Source organism: Zingiber officinale, chromosome 7A, assembly GCF_018446385.1.
Source record: "Zingiber officinale cultivar Zhangliang chromosome 7A, Zo_v1.1, whole genome shotgun sequence".
Lineage (NCBI taxonomy): Eukaryota > Viridiplantae > Streptophyta > Magnoliopsida > Zingiberales > Zingiberaceae > Zingiber > Zingiber officinale.
This window is the reverse complement of record NC_055998.1, coordinates 123,642,398-123,666,980: the sequence shown is the minus strand read 5'-3', so window position 1 is coordinate 123,666,980 and position 24,583 is coordinate 123,642,398. Positions and strand designations below refer to the sequence as shown.

General features: G+C 38.1%; 2 protein-coding genes and 1 long non-coding RNA gene across 4 annotated transcripts; 1 reads left to right on the top strand and 2 right to left on the bottom strand.

Annotated features, from left to right (window-relative positions):
- Positions 1 to 492: 492 nt before the first annotated feature.
- LOC122000449 lies at positions 493 to 3,186 on the bottom strand. The gene is made up of 3 exons (XR_006117134.1): positions 2,504 to 3,186; positions 1,824 to 1,887; positions 493 to 731 (listed from the first exon to the last, which is right to left on the bottom strand). It is a non-coding gene; the product is annotated as an uncharacterized LOC122000449 (long non-coding RNA).
- A 3,083-nt stretch (positions 3,187 to 6,269) lies between these two features.
- Positions 6,270 to 8,045, top strand: LOC122000448 (WAT1-related protein At5g64700-like). 2 transcript variants are annotated; one of them, XM_042554844.1, is made up of 7 exons: positions 6,270 to 6,561; positions 6,647 to 6,709; positions 6,794 to 6,910; positions 6,976 to 7,222; positions 7,289 to 7,447; positions 7,513 to 7,671; positions 7,742 to 8,045. In XM_042554844.1, the coding sequence occupies exons 1-7, from the start codon at positions 6,389 to 6,391 to the stop codon at positions 7,817 to 7,819; spliced, it is 996 nt and encodes a 331-aa protein (XP_042410778.1). In that variant the 5' UTR covers positions 6,270 to 6,388; the 3' UTR covers positions 7,820 to 8,045. The 2 variants fall into 2 exon arrangements, with proteins under 2 accessions (XP_042410778.1, XP_042410777.1); XM_042554843.1 differs by having other exon boundaries at positions 6,271 to 6,561; positions 7,523 to 7,671.
- A 143-nt stretch (positions 8,046 to 8,188) lies between these two features.
- Positions 8,189 to 14,230, bottom strand: LOC122002352 (CBS domain-containing protein CBSCBSPB3-like). Its single transcript, XM_042557491.1, has 14 exons — positions 13,947 to 14,230; positions 13,724 to 13,883; positions 13,513 to 13,645; positions 12,478 to 12,648; positions 11,749 to 11,827; positions 11,539 to 11,652; positions 11,361 to 11,427; positions 10,143 to 10,248; positions 10,018 to 10,076; positions 9,697 to 9,806; positions 9,499 to 9,626; positions 9,318 to 9,400; positions 9,148 to 9,237; positions 8,189 to 8,698 (listed from the first exon to the last, which is right to left on the bottom strand). The coding sequence occupies exons 1-14, from the start codon at positions 14,081 to 14,083 to the stop codon at positions 8,522 to 8,524; spliced, it is 1,614 nt and encodes a 537-aa protein (XP_042413425.1). The 5' UTR covers positions 14,084 to 14,230; the 3' UTR covers positions 8,189 to 8,521.
- Positions 14,231 to 24,583: the final 10,353 nt, after the last annotated feature.

The window sequence follows — 24,583 nt, the reverse complement described above, 5'->3', positions numbered from 1 at the left end:
GAGACATTGGTATACTAGAAAAAATTATAGACGAGAAGTAATTTCCAAGACTTTGTTTTAGAATAAGTAGTGTGGGAGATAGAAAATAAAGGTGTTTCACTAATTTTAAAAAAATAATAAAATAATAATAAAAATATTATGACAGATTTTGTCAAAAGGGTTATTTCACCAATTCTAACTAATGGTGAAAAAATGATAGTGAATTTTTGTCACGCCCTAGAGGAGTCCCTTTCAGACAAAAATCCGGCAGCATTTCCCCTATACGGGTGACAATCTGAAGCAATAAATACACATATACCATCTATATAAACATAAACAACATATAGAAGCAATAAATACATCTATATAACCATCAGCCCACACGGCTGGAACATACATAAAGAAAAAACAACATAACCACGCAGTTAGTATACGCAGCCTACCCGGCTGGACATAAAACAACCACGCAGTTAATATTTAGCCCACACGGCTGTATCAAAAACGCAGCGGAAAAACGAAGAGAAAACCCACAATCCACAACTAAAATTTACTAGCCAAAATAGGCTTACACAACCACAAGAACATGAAAGCAAAACACTATAAATCAAACTCCAAACACAGACCAATGCATACAATACCAAAACGTTGTATACTAAAAATACAAATAAAGCGGAAATAAAACCGATATAACACAGGGTCCAGGATTGGCAGCTGGCATCTCTCCAAGCATCCGTGACTCATCTACCTATTACCTGACGAAAGAAAAATCATTTTGTGGGGTGGTGAGTATTGGAACTCAGCGGGTATAGGAAAGATAGTGCATGAACATAAAATAAACAAATAGAGAATGCCAAAAGGAATACAGTCTCATAAGGGAAGTAGCAGATACTAAAATAAAACCATAATCAATGCTCATACCTGAAACCATATCCTAGGCTAGGTAATAGAAGGTTAGGAGTAGAACTAATCTGCTACAGTACTGCTCATAATTACAGAGGTAATGCGTAAGATATATAAACATTTCCAATAAATAACCCAAGGTCTAACCACCTACAATGATAATATATCTCAACATAAGGCAACATATCAGCATAAGTGAACAACAGCAAAAAACAACGACAGCATAAATATACCACAGCAGCATAAGTAAGCAATAACAACATATGTAAACAACAGCAGCCACAGCAAGTATAATAACAGCGTATGCACGGATGGTCACCCCGCCCACCTCTCTCCACCACGGCCCCTGTATGGTCGAGAGGCCGGATCGATGACAACTGTACCACCCAAAAGCCGCCACTACTCTCGAGTGACCGGATGGACAGGTGCTGAGTAGCTAACTAACTACATAGCGAAAGGGGGTCCCTGCTGCTCGCAACTCCAGCTACCACTACCCACAAGTGGCCGAGTGCGGCACGACGGGATAAGCGGCATCAACTCCAGCTACCACTCTCTCGAGTGGCCGAGGATGCAGCCCTGGTCACGACTCTCTCGACCGTAAGGGAGAATCGGTCGTTGACATGCATGCCATGATATGATGCGCCAAATGCAACAGTCATCATACAAATATAAGCAGAAAATTAGGTATGCTACATGAAGCCAGCATGTTCAATATAATACATAAATAAACAATAATCAAAGCATACAACTATGGTATCTAGTATCTGCTACATATTATGAACAACAATGAGAGACTGTATAGATATGGAAATGAATTTCTCAAAGATCACATGGAAGTATCAAGCGCAGGAAAATAAGAGTGGAGTCAAGGTAAAAATAATTTCTTATCCAAAATAGTTCATGCACCAAGGTCAAAGTACTAAAAGAAACAAAGTAAGAAGTACCTGCCTTTAATATGTAGTCTGAACCAAATCATGCCCCGTCACGTCAAGCGTCTAAATCAACGTCCTGCACCAGCGCACACAAATTAGATATCTTCATATGAATCAAATAGCTAATACCAACTCTTAAATCATATCTAACCTAATCCTAGAACAATTGGCAGGCTACCCTAATCTGTCCCAGAAATTTAGCTAACATGAGGTAGCGTTCACATCACCCAATTTCTGTCCCAACAGTTCACTATCAAAAGGGTGAACACATAAACCTGGCACAAGAAAACTCAAAGCAACAACACTGAATCTGATAAAAGAGAATTCAATGCTAGCACAAGAAACCAGCACATCACCAGGACAACTCAATTCCATTCTAATCATCCCAAGATAACAAGTCCAAAACCATCACCGAGGGCCAAAACAAAACATATTGGATTCACCCTTCACACATTAGATCAGTCCACTAACTCAGAGCCAACTCAAAACCCATGAACCCTCTCAAATCGACTTCTATTCATACACAAACTTATCCTGGAAATTGAGGACACTATGAAAGACCACGAAATTAAAATCCATAGCTACTCCAGAAACATAACGATCTCGAAGGAAAATCCATAACATCCCAACTCCGTCCAATGTTTTAGAAGCAAACAGGAAGCAGCAAGAAGATTAGAAATCAAAGCATATACCTCAACAACCTATCCAAGCTTTTCAGGAACCAAGGAAAGGAACAAAACACCAACTAGCCCAGTCGAATCCTTCATGATCTTGATCCAAAATCTCAACGTATCTAGACCTCTCCAGCAACACCAAACAGCATTGGAAGAACCCTGCTGGATCAGTTAGGGCACGACTCGGGAGGAGAGGGGTCGGCGTCGATGTGGGTTGCTCACGGCAAATGGCAGTGTCCACCGTAGAGGAGAGTTCGAGTGAGAGGAGGTGCGGCGATGAGAGACAGATCTAGGCCACGGCGAGCTGGGGCTTGCAGCTTGTCGGCGTCAGAGCGGGGAAGAGGATCAGCTAGGGCACGAGATGGCAGTTATGATTCGCAAAGAAGACCCGCTGGTGGTTGCTGTGGTGCCGAGTTGAGGCAGAGGAGAGGGAGATCGTCGGCTGTTGTGGTGCTCGCGTGGAAGAAGCAACCGATGCTGCGACAGGGACGGTGATCGATCGACGGCGGATCGGAAGCTAGGGCACTAGCGTCGCGAGCTCAACAAGGATGAGGAAGAGGCTCGGTGTTGCTCAGGCGGAAGAGAAGAAGAAAAGAGTCGGTGATGGTGAGATGAGGAGAGGAGTTCGAGCGACGATGAAGAGAAATCGGGGAAGGAGGTGTCGGGTGTGTGCGGCTCGGGGAAGAAGGGGTTTCGGCGGTGAAGAGAGGGGAGGTTAAGGTTTTATTTATAACTTAGGTTTTGATTAATTCAACTATACGTTAATCAAATTGATCAACTCTCACCTTTGGATATTCCAAACAGACTTTTCTCGGACCCATGAATGCATCCCCTTTAAGTACACCATACATGCTTCGATTAAATCTCAGAAAATTTCTAAAAATTCCAATAAGATTATTTCCTCAAATAACCTTATTATTTAATTATTAATTGTTCAGTATTTTACAATTTTTCAAAAAAAAAATTGGAGTGAAAACAAACAAAAGACGTAAGAATAATTTTTTATCAAAAACGATATATAATTTTTCTTTCAAGAAAAAGGATTCCCTTTACTTGATTGGTGGTTGCACCAATTCAGAATGATACCGGTTCTGATACCACTTATTGGATTGATACGCACATGAGAGGGGGGGGTCAATCACGTGGTTTTCAAAAACTTGTTTTATCGTTTGAAAAAACACGAGTATGCACAACGAAAAACACGTACTAAGTTGAAAGTAAAACGACACAAAAAATACAGGCGGTTTACTTGGTTCGGAGCCTTCGACGACTCCTACTCCAAGACCCAGGTCCCGCGAACCTATCGATGGATAATCCACTAAAAAGCCTCGGTACCTCCGGAAGAGAAAATCAAGTACAGAAAGACAGAACAAGTGCAATACATTGCACTTGTTCTTTTGCAGTAATTAACTACGAGTAAATAATTCCGTTACCAACACTTTTGACGTAAATGAGCTCGTGTGTCGGTCTGTCGGCCGCGATCTAAAATCTTTGGAGCAGTAGTCGGGTGCAATAGTTTCACAGCAAAGTCGTAGCAAGAGCTCGGAGCAGTCGAAAAGCCTTTTTGGATGCGTACCTCATATAAATGTAGTTTGTGAAGGTTTGGGCGAACATTCTTATAAAGGGCTCGGAGGGCGCCTTCCATAGCCATTGAAGGCGCCTCTAACCCTAGAAATATGATCCCGATCATCCCAACTCTTATCCGCAATGAAGTCCAAAGTTCATCCTGCGTAAGACGTCTTCCAAAGCCCTGAAGGTACCTTCCATGAACAGTATGAAGGCACCTTCCATCAGCATTGAGGGCATCTTCGGGTACTGTTCATCCGAAGGCTTTTTTGCTCTTTTGTCCTGCAAAAAGATGTTAGTCTAAAACTAAAACATCTACACTGCAAAACAAAGTTAGCACAGTTATAATAATAAGTAGTAATTGGTTCCTGTCCTCCTAGGATCAGGAACTAGTCAAGGTCTCAGATTAGGGATCCGAAATGGACCTAACTTAGATCGACGCCTACTGTCCCCTCAACCGGGACGCGTCCTCACTTAGTCACTCTCCACCAATGACTTACCTTACTTACCAGTTTGTCAGTTGTCCGGTCCGTAGACCAAACTGGACTTCCTGCCAGATATCCGGTCGATCGTCGACCTATCTGGACTTCTTGCCAGATATCCGATCAACCCGTCGACCTATCTGGACTTCTCACTAGATATTCGGTCGACCCGTTGACCTATCTTATTAACTCCTGCACACTTGGTAAAATTGTTAGATCACAACAATACCTAACTTAACTTACTTTGTTATTCATCAAAATCTTAATTAGACCGTTAGTACAAACTACACCAACACTTCTACCTCACCTTGACCTCGCCTCCCATGTCATCCCGAGGTTTTCATTTAACATCCCATATTACTAAGCTTTATTTAAGGGTGATCTTTTGACCATCACCTTCTTTTTTTTATTTGGACCTTCACTTCACCTTGATCTTACTTTCCACGGTAATCGGAGTTCTCATTTAACATCCCATATCAATATAGTTATCCAATATCATTCTAGAAAGAAGAAACAAATGCTATGTCGTGTCTGCTGAATACATCGTTATGAATTCATGTACATATTACATGAATAGAAATAGAAGCTCATTAGAACAGATGAAGAAAAAGTGAATACAATTGTAATTATCTCAAAGTAAGATAACTATTAAAATCCTTGGTCCATAAAAAATGAATCTAAGAATAGATTATTTGTAATTATGGTCAGATCGTGGCCGTGATCCGGTCATAATTTGTTACAATCCTTCTCTAAGTTTACCGTCCTCTTATGTTATAGTTTGGGTTGGGACAGATGGTCGGAGGCCATCGGCGGCGGGCAAGTGGCTAAGCTATCGAGCACCAAGTGAGAGACGACCTCCAACCACCTGTCCCGACTCAAACTATAATATGAGGGGACGGTGAATCCAGAGAAAGATCGTAACCAATTACGATCATGTTGTCACTACGATCTAACCGTAATTACAAATAATTTATCCTTAGTCTTTTTTTTTTTTTTAATCAGAGGATCTGGTCTCCTAGCATCTTGGCTTCAAGATCTTCATGAGCTCAAGGCAAATCAGAATTTGAGAATAGGAATCTTTCAAGAGCAATTATCCATTTATATTTTAAGTAAATTTTAACTTTATTCAGTGTGCGAATTTTCACCTTGTTATATTTTAATGTAACTGGCTTGAAGTGTAATCTTCTATAACTTCTTGTCGGAGCTTTGAATCATATACTTTCATTCAAATCTATTCCTACAGAATGTGTTTGTTTTCCACTCAGAGAGGAATGTTTTGTGATATGTTTCGCATTTTTTTGACACTGTTTACTGATTATGATAGCTCTTTGAATATTTGACTTCAATCACTAATAAAGAAGTCCTGTTTTTGGTATTGAGAAGCTAAAGCAACATGCTTTATTAATTTGCTTTTGTGACATTGATTGGAACATAATCATGCTCATTAATCTGACTTTGGCACATCTATCTGCAATTAAAATCAATATAAATCTGGATGGATAAATTCTTAAAACAAAAGAAACTCATTTAAACAAATGGAATGGTCAATACTGAAAGAAAGCATCTGAAAAGGATTCCTCATGTTTTATAAGTGGTGGAATACTTGACTGAGTGAGCGTTCATCTCTGCTAGAATATCTATTAACTACTCATGGATTTGAGCACATAAACTCTATTTTATTTTATTTTTATTTTCACGATAAAAATAAACCCTCATCTTTTGAGAAAGTTCTTCAAATTTGTCACATAGCTTTGTCACCTCCTCACTCTTTTTAAGCTATGGGTGAGTCTCATGGCATCTCCATCACTCCCTAAGCTCCTCTCTTTTAGTGTCTTTAGTTCAAAGGCTCGCAGCTATGAGCGAAAAGAAACCTTATTTTGTAGCCGTCTTCATACAATTGGCATACACTGGCTACTTCATGACATCAAAAGCTGCCTTCGACAAAGGAATGAGCACATTCGTCTTCATCTTCTACAGGCATATTGCTGCTTCTCTGCTACTTGCATCACTTGCTGTCATTTTCCAGAGGTACTCCTCGCAATCCAAATGCTGTTGTTTATCCTAAAGTAAAGGATCAGTTCTTAGTTGTTGATCGTTTGATTTCTGATTGCAGAAAGAGTTCTACTCCTCTGACGTTCACAATATCCCTGAAATTGTTCCTGCATGCAATAATTGGGCAAGTTCTTTGGTATCAGGTCAGGTCAATTTGAGTGTTCTAAGACTGTTGGTTAATGGCGGACACAACTTGTTGGCTTTTCAGGATTCCTTTGAGCTTAAATCTGTATAACACGGGCTTGAAGTATACTTCGGCTTCAGTTGCTTCAGCAATTGCAAATTGCAGTCCAGTGTTCACCTTCTCCATTGCAGTGCTCTTTCGGTTAGTGGCTTATTCTTCCTCATTGCAAATCTTTCTGTTCTCTTATCAGTTTCTTTACATTCCAGGAGAGAGATTTTTAGGACCAAGAGGCTCTCAGGAATCAGCAAGGTTCTTGGAATAACACTCTGTTTGATTGGGGTTTTGATCGTGGCTCTCTACAAAGGTCCTCACTGGAGCCTCCATCACCACCTCTTCGGCCACAACCAAAGACACAGAAACCAGGAGCCTGTCCTCCCTGATAAACGTTGGATCGAAGGCACCCTCTTAATGATCACTTCCGCCATGGCCACATCTCTGTGGCTAGTTCTACAGGTGATCCAAATGCTTCCATCACTGAGCAAAAATATGCCACTCATTGAATGGCCATCATTTTTACAGGGATTTCTGTTGAAGGAGTACCCCCCAAAGCTTCTCTTCACAACAATTGAGTGCCTCTTTGGCACATTGCAGTCACTGGTTGTTGCGTTGGTGTTTGAGAGAGATAGTTCCAAGTGGAAACTGCACTTAGATATGGGCTTCCTAGCCATCTTGTACTGTGTAGGTTTATTAATTCCACTCTATCGAAAGAGAGAGAGAGACAAGTATTCATTCATATTTGTCAGTGCATTGCAGGGATTTATTGTCACAGGAGTCGCCTTCTACTTACAAACTTGGTGTCTAGAGAAGAAGGGACCCGTTTTCTTGTCCATCTTCACACCTCTCAGTCTCGTTTTCACTTTGATCATTTCAACTTTGGCAGGAGAGGTGGTTCATTTAGGAAGGTAGAGGAGTTCACTAGTCAAGTTCGATATTTGAAGCAGATTAATTGACTGTTGATGCTTTAAATTTCAGTATATTAGGTGCAATTCTAATGGCTGGAGGCCTGTATGGTGTGCTATGGGGAAAGAGTATGGAAAGCTTACCTGGTGAGGTCACAATTGAAGATGGAAAATCATGCAGGCAAGAGAAGGAAGCAACATGAATGTACTCGAACAACCTACTGCTTGTTTCTTTGGGAGCTTGAGAGAGAGCTTCCAAGGGATTCCTTTTCACCAAAAACATAGGAACTTGTGATGAGACATTAAGATTGTCCCAGTGGTATTTGATGATGAAATCCATTTGGAGAAAAGTAGTATATGGAACCAAAAATAACTGATTACAGTGATAAAAGTAGACATTGGATCTTTTGATCTTATTCATATCCTTCTTTCCTTCATAATGATAGCATTTATTTTGAATTGATTACTTAACAATTATTATTGTCAAAAAAGTATAATAATAAAACTAACAATAATGCAATAATGAAAATAGAAAAATACTTAAATCTTCAAAGATCCAATGTCTGCATCTATATTGATTTTGACAATCATACGAAGAACATAATCTTGATATTTTCCTTCGATATCAATATCTTTGATGATTTTGACAATTAAGAAGATATGCTATAATTTTCACGTGGCTTTCTCCATAATAACCCCCCAATCAGTTGGGCATTCAATGATGAATCATGAATGTAGGATGAACTCAGGTTATTTGGCAATGAGAAAGTGCTGGGTTTTTTTTTTCTCAAAACTGAGGAAAACGCGGTTGGATACAATGAATCGTGGCTCTTTATTTGTTGCACTGTTGGATTCAAACCTTGTGCCGTTTCAAATATACCAGTACTCCAATGCTTGCTGCTGCAAGAGTTCCCACCAAAATCCCAGCTCTGGTAGACTTCCATTCGTTTCTTTTTATCAGTGCAAGGCCTGATGTTGAACTTGTTGCTGCTTTATTGGTCTCTAGGTCATCAATGTGCAACCTCAAAACCTGAGTAATATGGCAAAGAAACAAGTAAGCGTGCATCCCATAGACCAGTAGAATTCAATTGTGAGATATAAATTGGGTATCAACGATGGGTTAAGCTCATTAATTAAGTTCAAGATCTAAGAACAGGAAGCCTGGATCTAAGATTCTTAAGCATTTTAGAGAACTCAGAAATTCCACTACAAAAATGCTATTAGAATATCAATTTTCATTAAATTGTTGTTTTATAGTCAGTCATTCCTTAATTCATTTAAAGGATATGCTTACTCTACTCCGTCATCCAAAGAATATTTAATACACATGTTACAGATCAGAAATTCCTCTAGTGGTGCATTTGGTACCGTTTAAAGTCCTGCCTAAGCAATCGGGGTCAGATCATTGAGCAATCAGGGCCAGCCTGATGGCATTTTGTTCTATTACTAGTGCTCGTATTTTAACTAGGTATCAATTACCTTCCATCCTATTGATTTGGCATGATTCATAGCTTCAACAAGGTCATCATCCGTGGCTAGAAGAACTTTATCACCTTCACTGTCTTCGTACTGTAATGTGTAGTAGACATAGAGACCCAGGCTCAATCCTTATAAAAAATACACAATGAAGTACTAAGATCTCAATTTACCAAGAGTTTGATTTTGCATTTCTCTCCATCAATTGCTATTCTCTGACCTACAGCAGACACAAGTTCAAATAGAGTCTTTGTACCTATTATGAATATGAAAATAACATGATCACGTATTAGATATTCATAAGTATAATAAACTCAATTCTGAAAAAAGAACTTCGATCTCTATTATACTAACCACAACAAAATCTGTGTATACGACCCTTTTTGTCTGTTAACTTGAAGACAATTGAATTTCCAATGGGAGGAGGGGGATACAGCATCTCTGTCTCAGCACCCTCTGACGTTATCGAGGAAGACAATCCACTGCCAAAAATAGCTTTTGACAAAATCCTCTAGCTAGAAAATAAAAGTTGACAAAGAAACAAGAAGACACCTTCGAGTGTCATATTCTTCATGTCCTGGCTCCACATGAGGGGAGTAGTCCGATGACTTCTGTGTCACAATGTTTGCCATGCCATTAAACACTCCAGCATTTTCTTCAACCTGCAAAAGTAGATGTTTGAAGAAAAATCTAAACATAGTGTCCTGTGTATAAATGAAGACAAATATTCAAGTAACAGTTAGCACCCTGGTGTACAATAAGCATATAACTGTTTTAAAAAATTGTAGCGCTGAAAATAATCTCAGTCACCTTATGAAATTTAATCAATGTAGACAATTATGTTTTATCACACATAAGAGATGTAAATCTTACCATCAAACCAGCAGCTCGGGTTAGGTGTACAACATCCAAACAAGCAAGAACAAGACCTTCTGTAAAATAATAAGCATAAGATAACCAATGTGATGGAGCTCATCATTGTCAAAGTAGGAAATTACCTCTATCTATGACTGGAAGATGTGAAAAATTTTGATCACGTATTACATGCAATGCCTCAAGAACTGTCATTTCCAAGGTAGCGCAAAAAGGGTTGACAGTCATGACCTTCACATGTTCAAAAAACAGCTCAAGTAAACATACATATATGTTAGGAGTTGGAAGATACTCATAGAAATTCAAATGTAGAAATAAATAAACATTCAAGACAACTTGTAATCTCAAGTTACAAAATGGAATGAGCACTGTGCTGCAATTCAATTTTGTCAAAGTGGTGTCAGGTTCAATACTATTCCGCTGCAAGCGAGAAATGGAAAAACAGCCAGTGTACAAGGGCCAAGCTTATGATGTGTTCAACTTATTTAGTAATACTAGTTAATATTGTCGTATTTATATGCCAATACTACAAAATATGAGTATGATGTCTGATATCTTTATATTTGACACACTTGGCAAGCTAACAGCTGTTTTTACAATGATGCAGATTTTCAAGAACAAGGATGATTAACCTTACCTGGCATAGTTAAGTTCCATGTGGAGGTCCCAATATTCGATCCCATATATTACAGGGCAAATTTTGTCTGTCATATGTCCACACATACAACCACAATTTGCAAATCATTTTACGCATTTGATGTGTCAAGCAAGATTACTTCTGCCACTTTTAACTAAAATGACAGCCTTTGCTACAGTAGTAAATTCAGAAGAGGCCAACTAGTTTAGCTGGTAAGGGTCATGGAAGTTGTTGTCAAACTTTTAGTTTTGAAACTAGCATTCATAAAAAAAATGGGGCTTGAGAACTTCTATAAAAAAAAGTTTTAATTTCACAAGAAAAATAAAGAATATGATGTCTTAACCAAATGTTGGCTTGAGAACTTCTATAAGCTACTACTTTCTAACCAAATGTATAAAAAATACAGAAAATTCAGAATTTCAATTGAAAGTGGAAACCAAAGCAAGATTCTAAGATATTTAATCAGTTTAGACTATGAATATGATGTCTTAAGCTAATATATGATATATACACATAAGTGGACCTGCAAAGGGACAAGGAAATTTTTTTGCTTTTGACAGTTCACAGTTTGCAACTATAAATTATTTGGAGATGGAACTGCACAAAGCAGTTCTCAATGATGATGCTATAATTTACTTTTATATTTTGACTCTTATTAAAGGAATGGTATTCCTTTGATAAATAGTGCTAAATGAATTTAGGATACCTTTTTTACTAAAATCAATTCTGGAGAAAGGTGTTGAGCAACAACACGTCTGAGCACATCTTTTGAACTGCAATATTGCAATTGAGTAGCTATTGACAATCAATTATACAGTGGAGACTTAAAAGTACCAATATGTAATAGTATATCAAAGGAATCATCAAATTCAAAAGGTAAATACGTTAGGATCCCTCTAGGCCTGTTTGCATTTGCGACAATGACTGATCTAACTTGAAATTCAAGCATCTTTTTTGCTGCAATATACACAGAATCTGAAGGAGACACTACCACGGCTCTGAATGTAAAAGATAGAGAAAATTAGAGAATACTTTTCAATATAAAATTTGTTGTAAATGGGTAGATAACAATTATTCGAAAAAGACAATCTTACTTTGTGTTCTCTGATATGATAGTTGACAGAAAAGGCTTAAACATCCTTTCTTGGAGAACTTCAGTGAAAGAAAAAGGAGCTGCAGCACCAACAAGTTCAAAGTAAAAATATATTATAGGAAAGATTCACCATAGTAGTCTATAAAAATAGTCTTTAAGGTGGTTGAAGTTCTACATTTTCACTTTCACCAATCAAACAATTGATTCTACTAATTTGAATAACATATAAAGGTGATTAAATGGCTTATCGATGCATAATTACCAGAAAGGATGTTTAAAGGAAGATTCTTCTCTAAATAACATTAGTTAGTTTAATGATCGTTGCACTGCCCATCATGTTAAGAAGTTGGCAACAGAGAGAAAAAAAAATTATGTTATAAAGATTAAGGATGACAGTATCCATTTTAATGTTATGAATACCTTTAAAATTTCCACTGATGATTAAAACAACTGATGATTTGACTCAATTCAATGCAATTTGAAATAAATATTATTTCATACAATTGTAAGGAAAACAAGAAAGTCCATTCGGAATCAAATCTAACACATTAAAGTAAACTTAACCTATTAAATGTAACTGAATGGATCAAAACTTAAATCCAAATCATAATAAAATGTTCAGATGAACATCAATTTGACAATCTTGATATTGTGTGACTAAGAAGGATATGCACACGAATAACACATATTGTAACAAATTTATCTACAATCCAAATCTCAAATTACCAACCTGAGAATTTGCCTTGCCTTTGGCTATCAAATCCTTCAATAGCAGCTGCTATAGCATAACCTTGTTCCACAGTCCTTTCCAGTCTTGATATGGCATCATACAAGCACTTATTAATATTCAACATTGCAGTAACTTCACCATTTTCTACAACTGGAAGGTGCCTAAATTTTCCTATAGAAACATGATAATAGAAAGAGACCGATATCATAAGCAAATAAGTCGTGTGGTTTGAGAAAAAAAAAATGGATGTATTCAGTAGGGTCCATTAACTTGTTATCAAGTAAATATGATTCTTAAGAACAAAAATAAAATAAAATTTTAAATCTACACAAATTTAGTATATAATACAGTATCTTTTGTACATTATAACATATGTTCCAGAAAAGGTGACCATCAAGAAGAGTGATTTTTATAAAACATTTGCTTGCTTTAACTCTTGTTTGTGGAACATGCAACAATACCTAAGTTGCCACTTTGATTAAAAAAAAAAAAACTAATGTATGAGACTTATCAGCAACCTAAATTACGAAGTGCATTATAGAAAAGCATGCCACACTATCATGGAGAGGGATCAAACCTAACAGTGCAAAAATCGATCAGATCCAATTAGATCTCAAAAAGATTAAATTTTGGTCCAGATAGCTGATTAAGTTCGAGTAAATAATAATTTTTAAAGAGAAGATACCATTTGACTATTACTATTAATGTTGATCCTCAAAAGTTCATTAAATTTAAAGTAACTATCATGGCTGGGTAAATTTTTGATTTTTTTTTTTAAAAAAATAATATTGTAATGACTTTATAATTGAACTAAACAAAACCCCTCAATTAAATTCCACATCTAAAATCTTAGTGGTTTATCAAAATTGAATGACAACAAACTCGTGAGATCAAAGTAATAACATTATAGGTCGTGTTGCATCTTTTGTAAAAAAACTCCCTTGGTACTTGCTAATATCTCACCAATACTTCCATAGGAATTAGAAGATGGAGGAAACCACACTGAACATTGAATACGAAGGATAAAAATCCAACCTTGAACCATCATTTGAAGTGCCTCAGAGGCTAGAGTATCAGCCATGACAAACACTGGGCTTCTTGTCATTATCTTCGTTATGATAGTCTGCTCTGGGCACAAACCCACGGCGACAATCTTTGTCACTACATCCTAGTCAGTGAAACGCAGTAAGAAATCAGATCGAAATTTTGATATCAAATAAATAACGTGTCGAGAAAAACGCAAAACCATAGCGGTGACAATCCCAGAGAGAAACCCCTCGGCATCCGCCAGAAGAACAGCATCCAGCTTGCGAGATGCCATCCTCCTGCAGGCATCGTAAACCGTCGTCTCCTGGGAGAGGATCAAAGATTTCGACAACCTCAACTTCTTCACCGCCACCGCCCTCCTGTCACAACGCGGCTGTAATAAAAATTGCAGAATGAATGATCACAAAGAAGTCGATTCTTACGAGGATCCGTTAGAAGTGGTGGGATCGGAAGAGCTCCCGATGGGAGTGGCAGCGTCACTGCCATTCTCCACCGGAATCACTCGGTGGGAGGCAAGATAGTCCCTTCTCGAAGCCGGAGGCATGACATGGGTGGCCATAGGGGAACCAAAGAGAAACCCTAGAAATTTGGGCGGAGTAAATCGATGAAGAGGAAGAGAACGAAGGTACGAGGAGCGGAAGTGGAGGCGGAAGAGCTACGCACGAAGGCGGGGATGGGTTTTTTTGGGTCGCCTCCGTCTCCTGTTTAAAATTAATGCTTATTATTGAAATGAGATAATTAATTGAACGTGGGATATTAAAATGAGCGTTTTGGGGAAACGAATTCGAACAACATCCTCAAATTCGGGCGAATGAGTCCAGATTTAAACCATTTCAAATTCAAGTGATTCTCTAGATAATTGTAAGATTTTTTAATTATTTTTTAAAAAACAATCACATGTGTCGTACTGTGATATTTCTGTGGAAAAAATAGTTTTAAAATAATAAGATAGCCTGACCAATCAGTCTAGCTGATCGGAACTATGGTATGATTGGAAGGAATAGATGCTCGGACCGATTGAACTCTTTCATTTAAACAGATAGGCTGAATAAGGGACAGGTCCCCAATGACATTCTATATGTCTGATCGGCCAAGGGACTATCGACCGGGTTATAGGGAAGGCTCTGTCAGTTTGATGGGTAAACGGGTAGTGGGCTCCAGCCCAACGACCTCATATTCCTTTTTAACATTTTATGCCACGAAGTGTTGGTACTAGAAGCACTAGCTAATCAAACTTGTATTTTGATATTTGGCAAAAGTTCCAAGTTAAATTGTATTATGATCTAACAAGTCTAATTGAGTATGCAGAAAAGTCCTAAATAATCTTAGATAAGGTGAAAGTCCTAATTGAGGCTAGGCAAAGAAGCCCTAGTGGACACTAGGCAGGTGGGAAGTCTTAATTGTGACTAGGCAATGAAGTTCTGGTCCGTGGGATTGGGCAAAGTCTTGGTAGGTTGAGCACGTCGGGCAAAATCCTAGGGTCGAGGACACTAGGTGAAAGTCATAGGAGTCGCAGACACTAGGCGGAAAATACTAGGGTCGAGGACACTAGGTGAAAGTCCTGAAGTCTCGGATGCTGAACAAAAGTCCAAATGGTCTAGAGGACTAATTTGGCAAAAGGTAATCTCTTCTGAGAGAAGTAAGTGAGGACGCGTTCCCCGTAGCGGGAACAGTAGGCGTCACTCCGACCTAGAATTTCAACAAAACTCAAAATCAGAATTGGACATCCCAAGACTATCAAATATTATTTTGCTTTACATATTATCTATTGGACTAACTCTCTTTTGTAGAAAGACAAAAGTTGAAAAAGGCAGTCTAGGCATTGGGACGTCTGGGTGCTTGAGATGGGACCGAATGGGTGACCTCAGGAGCTGAGGTGGCACACGTTGATTCACCGACCCACGTCACCAGTCCAGGCACCCAGACTGGGCCGAGCGTCCGGAGATGGATAAAATTTGCTGGATGAAGTTTCAATGAGAGCACATCACGTCAGCCCAGTGAGAATGCTCGGAGAAGAGTCCAAGCGCGCGGATGAGGCTATAAAAGGAGGGGCCGACCAGCACCTTTAGAACAACAATCCAAACGACTTTCGCTCTTGTGCGTTGCTTAGAAAAGCCCTCGATGACATTGTAACGCTGCTCGGACGACCTAGCACAAGAATCTTTAGATATGTAGTTATCAGTATACTTTACTTTATAGCCATTTTAATATTGTAATTTCACACTTGTACTTATTCGGAATTGATAGTGAATTGTCCAACGAAAGCGATCAACGATCGTAGACCTTGGAATAGGAGTCGTCATAGACTCTAAACCAAGTAAAACAAACTTGTTAGTGATTATTTGTTTTCTGTCTCTTTCTTTCTGTTACATTTATTTTGATTGATTGTTTTTTCAAAAAGCGTAAAAAAATCACGAGCACTATTAACCCCCCCCCCCCTTCTAGCATGATCTACATGAACGACAGTGAATATTCTATATGCAAATTGTATATCAGAAGCTTCCCTTCTTCCAAACGCAAAGATTGCGGGTCCATTTTAGAAATGGTATCAGAGCATCTTTATGATCTATCATTTTTTGGACATGCTATGAGATTCGTGCATAGGCAAACAGTAAAACTATAAATGGGGGTCTCCTTCTACATGTAGAGGTACACAATATTATGCATTTTTATACACTCATAGCTATTGTTCCTCTACTTGACTCGATCACTGACTTGAGCGTCGGAGGACATACGCCGAGGATCCCTACCTTGGCCCAGTCACTAACACTCCTTGTGACACGCAAGACCGCTTGGAGCCGCTTTTACTGAATCAGAGTCTTCAAGAAGTCAACATCTGAGCCATATATCAAGCCTTCTGTCTCCGTCGATTTCAAAGAAGATCATATTTGGTGTCGTTTGTGGGAACTTCGCCTGCATCTGAAACGTGAGGATAGACGAGACTAGACAACTCACCATTGTGAGACTGTCGTAGGAAGATTTAGAATTGTTGATATCCACCCGAGTGGTTAGAATAGTGCAGTAGCAACAAGCAGCAACTGAAGGTCATCTTCCGAACGAGCCCGTCGTGTCTGCGATCAATCATCAGACCGAGCAAGGTGCATGAGTGGAAGGCTCGACTGGGTTCCAGCTGATTCAGCCTCCCCCGGCTGCCTTCCCGCAAGTACCTGTACATCCGACCAGCCTCTTGACCATGCCCCCATCCCCGATAGCATATCACCGGGTGTTGTTTCGCACGCCCTTTAACGATATGAGCCGAGTTGAGTGGCCTCAAGGATTGTCCTCTAACAATGCACTCGCTTAGGACCATTGAAAAGGAAAATCCCATTGACTAGTAGCTCCCCCAAGCAAGCGAGCATGTCGTTCTATCATGAAATCTTGGAGGATAAACTGCCAGCTCATTTTTGGCCTCTCTCGATCGGAGAATACAGAGGAGCGACTGACTCGGAGGACCACTTACTCAAATTTAAAAACACGGCTATCCTCCATCAGTATATGGATGAGATCAAGTGCCGAGTGTTTCTCACAACTCTGTCTGGCTCGGCACAGAGGAGATTCAACTGAATCTCGACTGAGTCCATTTGCTATTTCAAAGACTTTCGCAAAGCTTTTCTACATTACTTTGCCCGCAACCATCGTTATCATAAGACAACATTAAGCCTTTTTTTTCTCTCAAGCAAGGGCCCAATGAGCTACTGAGGGCATACATCAAAAAATTTAACCAAATGACCATAAATGTTCCCTCAGTCACCCTAGAGATTTTAGTGAGTGTCTTTTCTCAAGGGCTCACAGATGACAAGTTCTTCCAATCGCTTGATAAGAAACCTTTAAGGGATTTCGATCATATGCTCGGGCGAGCTACCAAATACATCAATGCCGAAGAAACTCAATCTGCCCAGAAGAAGGAGGTGGCTCCTTCTGCTCCAGCCACTGTGCCTGAGCTTCGAGTGCATCCCCCTACTTTTTCGCCTAAGGGGACCCGACCGAGCCATCAACCACAACATAATGAGCCAAGACCGCTGGTGGTTCAACATGTGGAAGTTGAGCGAACACACTTCCCCAAGCCTCGACAATGGACTCTTTTATACCTACCACCGCTCAAGAACTCATAATATAGAAGATTGCTACCATTTTAATTAAGAGCAATGTCGACCAGCTAATTAGGGGTTTCGCCAGCGATCCCCTTCTCCTAACCGTTAACATCATCGCCAAACCTAGGTCAAAGCCTTGCGAGGGTCGATCAAAACCAACAAAGGCCTTAACAAAGAAATAATCGAGCGCTGGCTCGAGCAGCTGCAGAACAGTCGTGTCGACCCACCCGAGGGGAAGAAAATCGTAGCAATGTCACTCAGGGCGACATTGGTATGATAGCAGGCTACCCAATCGATAGTGATTCCAATCGGGATAGAAAATCACACACAAAATATAATTTATAGCATGAGAGAAATTGTGATTGGATTACAACTAGTGATTATCTCTACGTATGCAATTATGAATGTATTAGAATTTCCCTAGTCGTCGAATTGATGCATTCGAGCATCATTAATTTTATAAAACTAGCACGGGTTATACTCTTTGGTTCGCCAAGCAGCTGTTTTCTCACTAGCTGGAGGCATTGCAATGTCAAGAGTTTTTTCTAACTAGTTCATTAGAGTGGCTCGCTGTAAGACTTCATATGGTTATCTATATATATAGATATATATGTAAAGCTCTTACCGCAGCTCAAGTGCAAGTTTCTTCCGACTTGAAGTATATAAGTTATCTTAGTCATGAAGACTTATACTTTGATATCTTAAGAAAACACCTTATTAAGGTGTGGACCCGAGATAATTGGGTATAAGTTAAAATATCCGAAGATGTTTGGATAGCCCATAGAGGATTCACCGCTCCTTGCGAGGAAATGTATACCCTATGACCACTCGTTAGGATTATTACTCAAAGTCTTTAGCCAAAGCATCACATGTTAAGAGTGTGAGACTCTTAGACACATGTACAAGTAATTTGAATTCGTAGAACAAGGAAGTATTACTTGGGCTAGGTGTGATGTAATCAGTCTAGTGGGGACAGACACATAGACCATGTCATAAACCAAGTGGACATAAGACGAGTAAAAGGAACAAGACACAACTCGCTGTAGCTGCTAAAGGGTTTAGAATTAGTTTTAAGATCAACTATGATTTTTTCACTAATTGGGGATCATGATGTACTATTAGGTGTGATAACGAGTATTTTTTTACATTATTTTGGCTCTTGTATTTGATATTTTTATTTTCTCGTATGCTTAATTCCTTATTAATATTATGTTTTATGAGTAGAAATATATTTTGGGCTTAATCATAAATTTCCTTAAATTTTGGTATTATTTCATGATTTTGTAGGGAATTAAAGAAGAGTCATGGATTAGAATCGAGTCGAAACGAATTTGGTTTGATTTGGAGGTCAAATAGAGCTGAATTAATATGAATCGTTGATCCAGATATGGAGAAATCTTGTTCCTTCACTCAGATCTAGTCATCTAGCCCTACATTCAGATCTAGAGCCACATGGACCGTTTGATCAAATCAGTGTCAATTTAATTTCAAGCGATCTAGGTCACTCATCTCGTGATCCGACGGCCAGATCTTCATCTATCTTCCTTATCAAATCCGACAGCCCAAATTAAAGGAGAGAAAACCTTACCCTTATTCTCTCCACGCGACGGATAAGGAAGGGGGACCTCTCTGTTCGCGATTTCCAGCGACTAGGGCACGCGAAGATCTCCCCGCGCCACCTCCTCCTTCTTTCTTCTTTCACCGGTCGGCGGTACTCTTCCCTTACCTTTACTGTCGCCGGTCGGCCATCAATCTGTTAGAGTGTATACTAAAAGCCTAGCTTTTGGTATAAATATTTATCTAGAAATAAGAATCACATTGGTCAAATATCTACATTTATGATAAATGTAGTTGTTCAATTAATTTATATTGTAGATAACATGGTGTGTGGTGTCACACACAGAGGATCATGTTATCAGTACCTTATAAATTATAAACAGTAGCTCACGACCATAATGGAAAGGAACAAATCATTGGAAGGTCGTAGTGTAATTAGGTATTAGTTTATCTTAACTATATAATTACACTAGTACACTTAGAGTGTATTGAGTAGGACCATTAGAGGTCGTTTCTTTTATACTGACTTTATAAAGAAACAAAGACCTCAGTTATTATGGAAGTGTGTGCTCTTAATCCTAATATAATAACAAGCACATATATTTGATATTTATTTCTTTAATTTATCAATGGGTGAGATTTAGTTCGATGAATCAATAAGCCCGATAAGTTGGGAAATGATATCACTTATAGTGTGTGTTGTTGATTATAGAAAGCTGTGTCCTAGTGATCTAGGTTGAGAATGTCCCAAGAGGAGCTCATAAGGATTGTCATGTTAAACCCTGCGGTGGACTTAGTCCGACATGGCGATGAAGTTGAGTGGTACTACTCTTGAGCTAGATATTAATTAAGTGAGTTGTCGGTAACTTACTTAATTAGTGGACATTGTTATCTTAAACAGGGAGACTAACACACTCATAATAAGAAGGAGCCCAAAATGTAATTTGGGATTGGTGCGATAGTTCAATAATAGTTCTCTAGTGGAATGAATTATTATTGATAAAATTAAGTTGTGTGTTCGAAGCGAACAATTTTATCGGAGACCAAAACCAATTCCTCCTCTCGGTCCTATCGTAGCCTCTAGTATATAGAGATTTATACCCACCGCATACCCACCTTCTTACCCATCCAATGGGGTCGGCCAAGATAGCTTGGAACCCAAGCTAGGGCCGGCCAAGACCAAGTGGATGAGCCATGAAGGTGGTCGGCCAAAGCTTGGGTCCCAAGCTTAGGTGGCCGCCACTAGAATATTAAAAGGATTTTTATTAAAATTATTTCTTATGTGGATATCATGATTTTAAAGAGAGTTAAAAATTAAAATTTCCTTTTATAACTTTCTACAAAAGATTAAGAGAAGAGATTAATCTCTTTCCTTATTTGTAGTTTAAAAGGATGGTTTTAATTTTGGTAAAACTTTCCTTATTTGAAAATCATCTACATGATTAAAGAGAGTTTAAAATTTGAAATCTTTCCTTATTTGTTGATTAAAGGAGGATTTTAAATTTTAAGAAAACTTTCCTTTTAAACATGTTCATGATTTAAAGAGAGTTTAAAATTAAATATTCTCTTTTATAAGTTTCTACAAAAGATTAAGAAAAGATTTGATATCTTTCCTTATTTGTGGATTGAAAGAGATTTTAATTTTTAGAGATAACTTTCTTTTTATCCACATGTTTAAAAGAAAGATTTTAATTTATTAAATTTCCTTTTTATAAACCAATCATGAAGGGATAAAATTATTGGAGAATTTTTTATAAATTTCCGGAAACAAATTAGGAAGTTTTAATTCTTGTTTAATTAAAACTCTCCTTGATTTGAGGAAATAAGTGGCCGGCCATGTTTTAGTGAGAAGAAAAATTATTTTAATTAAAATAAATTTTTCCTTTTCATGGCAAAAGAATTAAGGAAGTTTTTATTAAAATTTCCTTATTTGCCAAGACCAAGAATTATAAAAGAGGAGGTAGAGGAGCCTTCATGGGTGAACAACCTCTATTATTTTCTCCCTCTTTTCTTCCTTGGTGTGGCCGGCCTCCTTCCTTTCTCTTCTCTCCATCTTGTGGCCGGACCTCTCTTCCTCTTTGAAGATCAAGTGGTGGCCGGATTTTAGCTTGGAGAAGAAGGAGAGAAAGCTTACATCCCTTGGAGCTTGATTGGTGGAAAAAGATCTTCATCTCTTGGAAGCATAGTGCTTGGCCGAAACTTGAAGAAAGGAGAAGAAGGTGCTTTGGTGGTTTCTCATCTCGGAAGATCGTTGCCCACACAACGTCCGAGGTTAGAAGAGGAATACGGTAGAAGATCAAGAGGTCTTTCTAAAAGGTATAACTAGTAATTTTTCTTTCCGCATCATACTAGTTATTTTGGAAATAATACCAAATACAAGGGCATGCGATTCTAGTATTTCGATTATGTTTTTCGATGTTGTGTTCTTTTGTTTTATTTTCCTTGTGATTTGATTGTTCTTTTCGGTTAACCTAAAGTTATTTTAGGAAATTAAATATTAGCTTTCCATAAAGGTTTTGTCTAGTCGGTGGTGGTTGCTCCCATATCCAAGAAGGTCATGTGCCTCGCCACGTCAATCTGGGAACCAATTATGGAAATTAATATTTAATGGAATTAATAACTTAAGGTGATTTAGGTCGAGCGTGTTAAGTTCGCAGGAGACCCAAGTCAAAACCTAAAGAACAAATAGATTAAGTTTTGGATCAAACGTGTTAAGTTCCAGGCGATCCAAATTTAATTTAAAAGAACACATGGTAGCTAGGAAAGGTTCAGACCTTTGTACAAAATTTTTATACAGTGGAACCTCTAGGCTTTCCGAGTAGCAACCAACAATTGGTAGAGCTAGGGTTTTGCCTCTGTGTATTTGGTATTTGTTTAATTATGCACATGTCATACATAATTTAGGCAGGTTAATAGTAGGATGTGCTAACTTTGTGGATGCAGGATCCAACTATTATGGCTTATAGTTATTATGTGTGTGATTGGACCCTTGGACATGTCAAGGGCATTTATCTGTGTGTGCATGATTGTATTAAAATACAGCAGGAGCTGTATTTAGTTTTATTAGGATTTTATTTTGATCTAGATACATGTACATTCCTTTTATGGAATATAGGATCAAAATGTAAAATTCTATTTATGTCGCGGATCGAATCTTGCAAAGCGTGGAACCTTCTAAGGACCAGAGGCGCAGCGGAACTAGGAGCAAGATGGATGCGACAGCTAGACCCGGTGGCGGTGGCCAAATATGGCAGCAGCTTGGGATGACAACACACGGAGGACAACTAGAGATAAAAGCCATAATAGTTGAAAATTAGATTTTCTATTTATTGCTTTTATATATTGTGTTGTGCATGTTAGTATACATGACTAGTAGGCTAGCATAGTTAAAATTCCTCGTTTATAAATAACTAAGTGGGAGAGGGATTTTTAAATAAATCCATGGTCTCCATTACTGGTTTGTAAGTGATGCAAACAAGCTGGCGCGTTGGCTCTGAGTGCCTTCCTCCATAGCGGATGAGCTTGTTTGTGGATCACTAGAACGGACTTTCATTTTGAGATGACTATAGGAAGTTAATTAAGAGCGTGTGATCTTCCCCAACGGAAGGGGCATAATCTTATTAATGGACTTAGTGTCAAGTAATGGTATACACTTAGACACATCTAATAGTATCCTCCCCATCGGACTGCTATTATTTGTGTGACCAAATGAAACCAACTATTAATTTGTCATAAAACTAGGTTGACAAGATAATAAAATTAAAGGGTTAAAACCCCTCTTACAAATGATTGATTTTGTATACGTCCACACTAACGTGGCATACAAAATTAACGGTGTTTGAGATAATTTTATTTGTCATAAAGATACGTTGACAAGATAGTTAATGGGTAAAACCCTCCTTTTACAAATGTTGAATTTGTATACGTCCACACTAACGTGGCATGCAAAATTCACGGTGTTTGAGGTGTTGGTAAATTTAAATAATATTGTTTGAGGAATCAATGTTATTTTAAATTCAAAGAGTTTTGACCAAATATTTGATCAAAGACAGATCAACTATTAATTTTATTCGTCATAAAGTAAAGTTGATGAGATAATAAAATTAATGAATAAAATCTCCTCTTCGATTTTGTATACACAAAATTCATGGAGATTTTAAGGAGTTGATCTTGACCAAATATTTTTGTGATTCTTAGGATGTTTGTCAATCCCTAGTAGTCATACTATAGAAAAGACTTAGTAGTCCCAATTGTAATGATTGGAAATAGGACTTGGACATTAAGGTAGACTGTCTTCTTAGAACTAAGAACAATTTAGGTGTATTTAATTCATTAGTTGAAACATGTCTAGTGGTGTTATCTACCAGAACCTGGAGTGTAGATACAAGATGCCATTAATCATGTCTGCAATTCATTGCAGGGTTCCAGGAAACCCGACAACTAAATGAAAGGTAAATCACCGTCCACATGGGCACTACTGTAAAAGTGGTAACTGTTGCAGTGGGAGATGTTTATCCTTTGATAAGAATAAAATATGGATTTTAAGTAATTATCTTTACGTACCAAGTTTAGAAAGAACCTGATTTCAGTTTCTAAACTATTATAGATATTATGTCTATTTTGATAATAAAGTTGTTATCAAAGAAAATAGGAAAGTTATCTATTCTGGTATGATGGTTGACAATTTATAATCCAATAGCTCCCACGATGCAACAAATGGAAATTAGTAACACATCTTCTAATTTTAAGAGAAAGCAACCTTCGGAAATGAACCAATTATATCTTTGGCATCTAAAGCTAGGTTATACTTGAGTAGGATTCATTGGTAGCTGATGAACTTTTGGGTTCATTGGTAGTGGAAATCTTTCCAACCTGCGAGTCTTACTTGGAAGAAAAATAACCAAGAAGCTTTTAAGTCCAAGGAGTATGGAGTCAAAGATATGTTGAAATCGGTTCATTCTGATTTGTGTGATCCTATGACTATCCAGACAAGAGGTAATATTGAATATTTTGTCTAATTTATAGACAACTATTCAATATACAAATAAATTTACTTAATGTACCGCAAGACTAAGTACTTTGATTAGTTCAAAGAGTACAAGGTTGATGCGGAGGAATAAAGTACAAAGTCACTATGGAAGATCGTAGTGGCAAGTACCTCTTGAGAGATTTTAGGAGTCACTTATCAGAAGTTGGATTTCAATCCTAACTAACTGCATCTGGTACACCCCAACAGAATGGTGTAGTAGAAAGAAGGAAAAGAACTCTTATGGAATAATTAGATAGATGATGAGTTATTAAGAAAATTACCAAATTTGTTTTAAGGATAAACTCTGAAAATGAAAGTGAACATAGTGCCTTCCAAGTCATAACTCTCTACTCATATAGAATTGCTGAATAGGCGTAAGCCT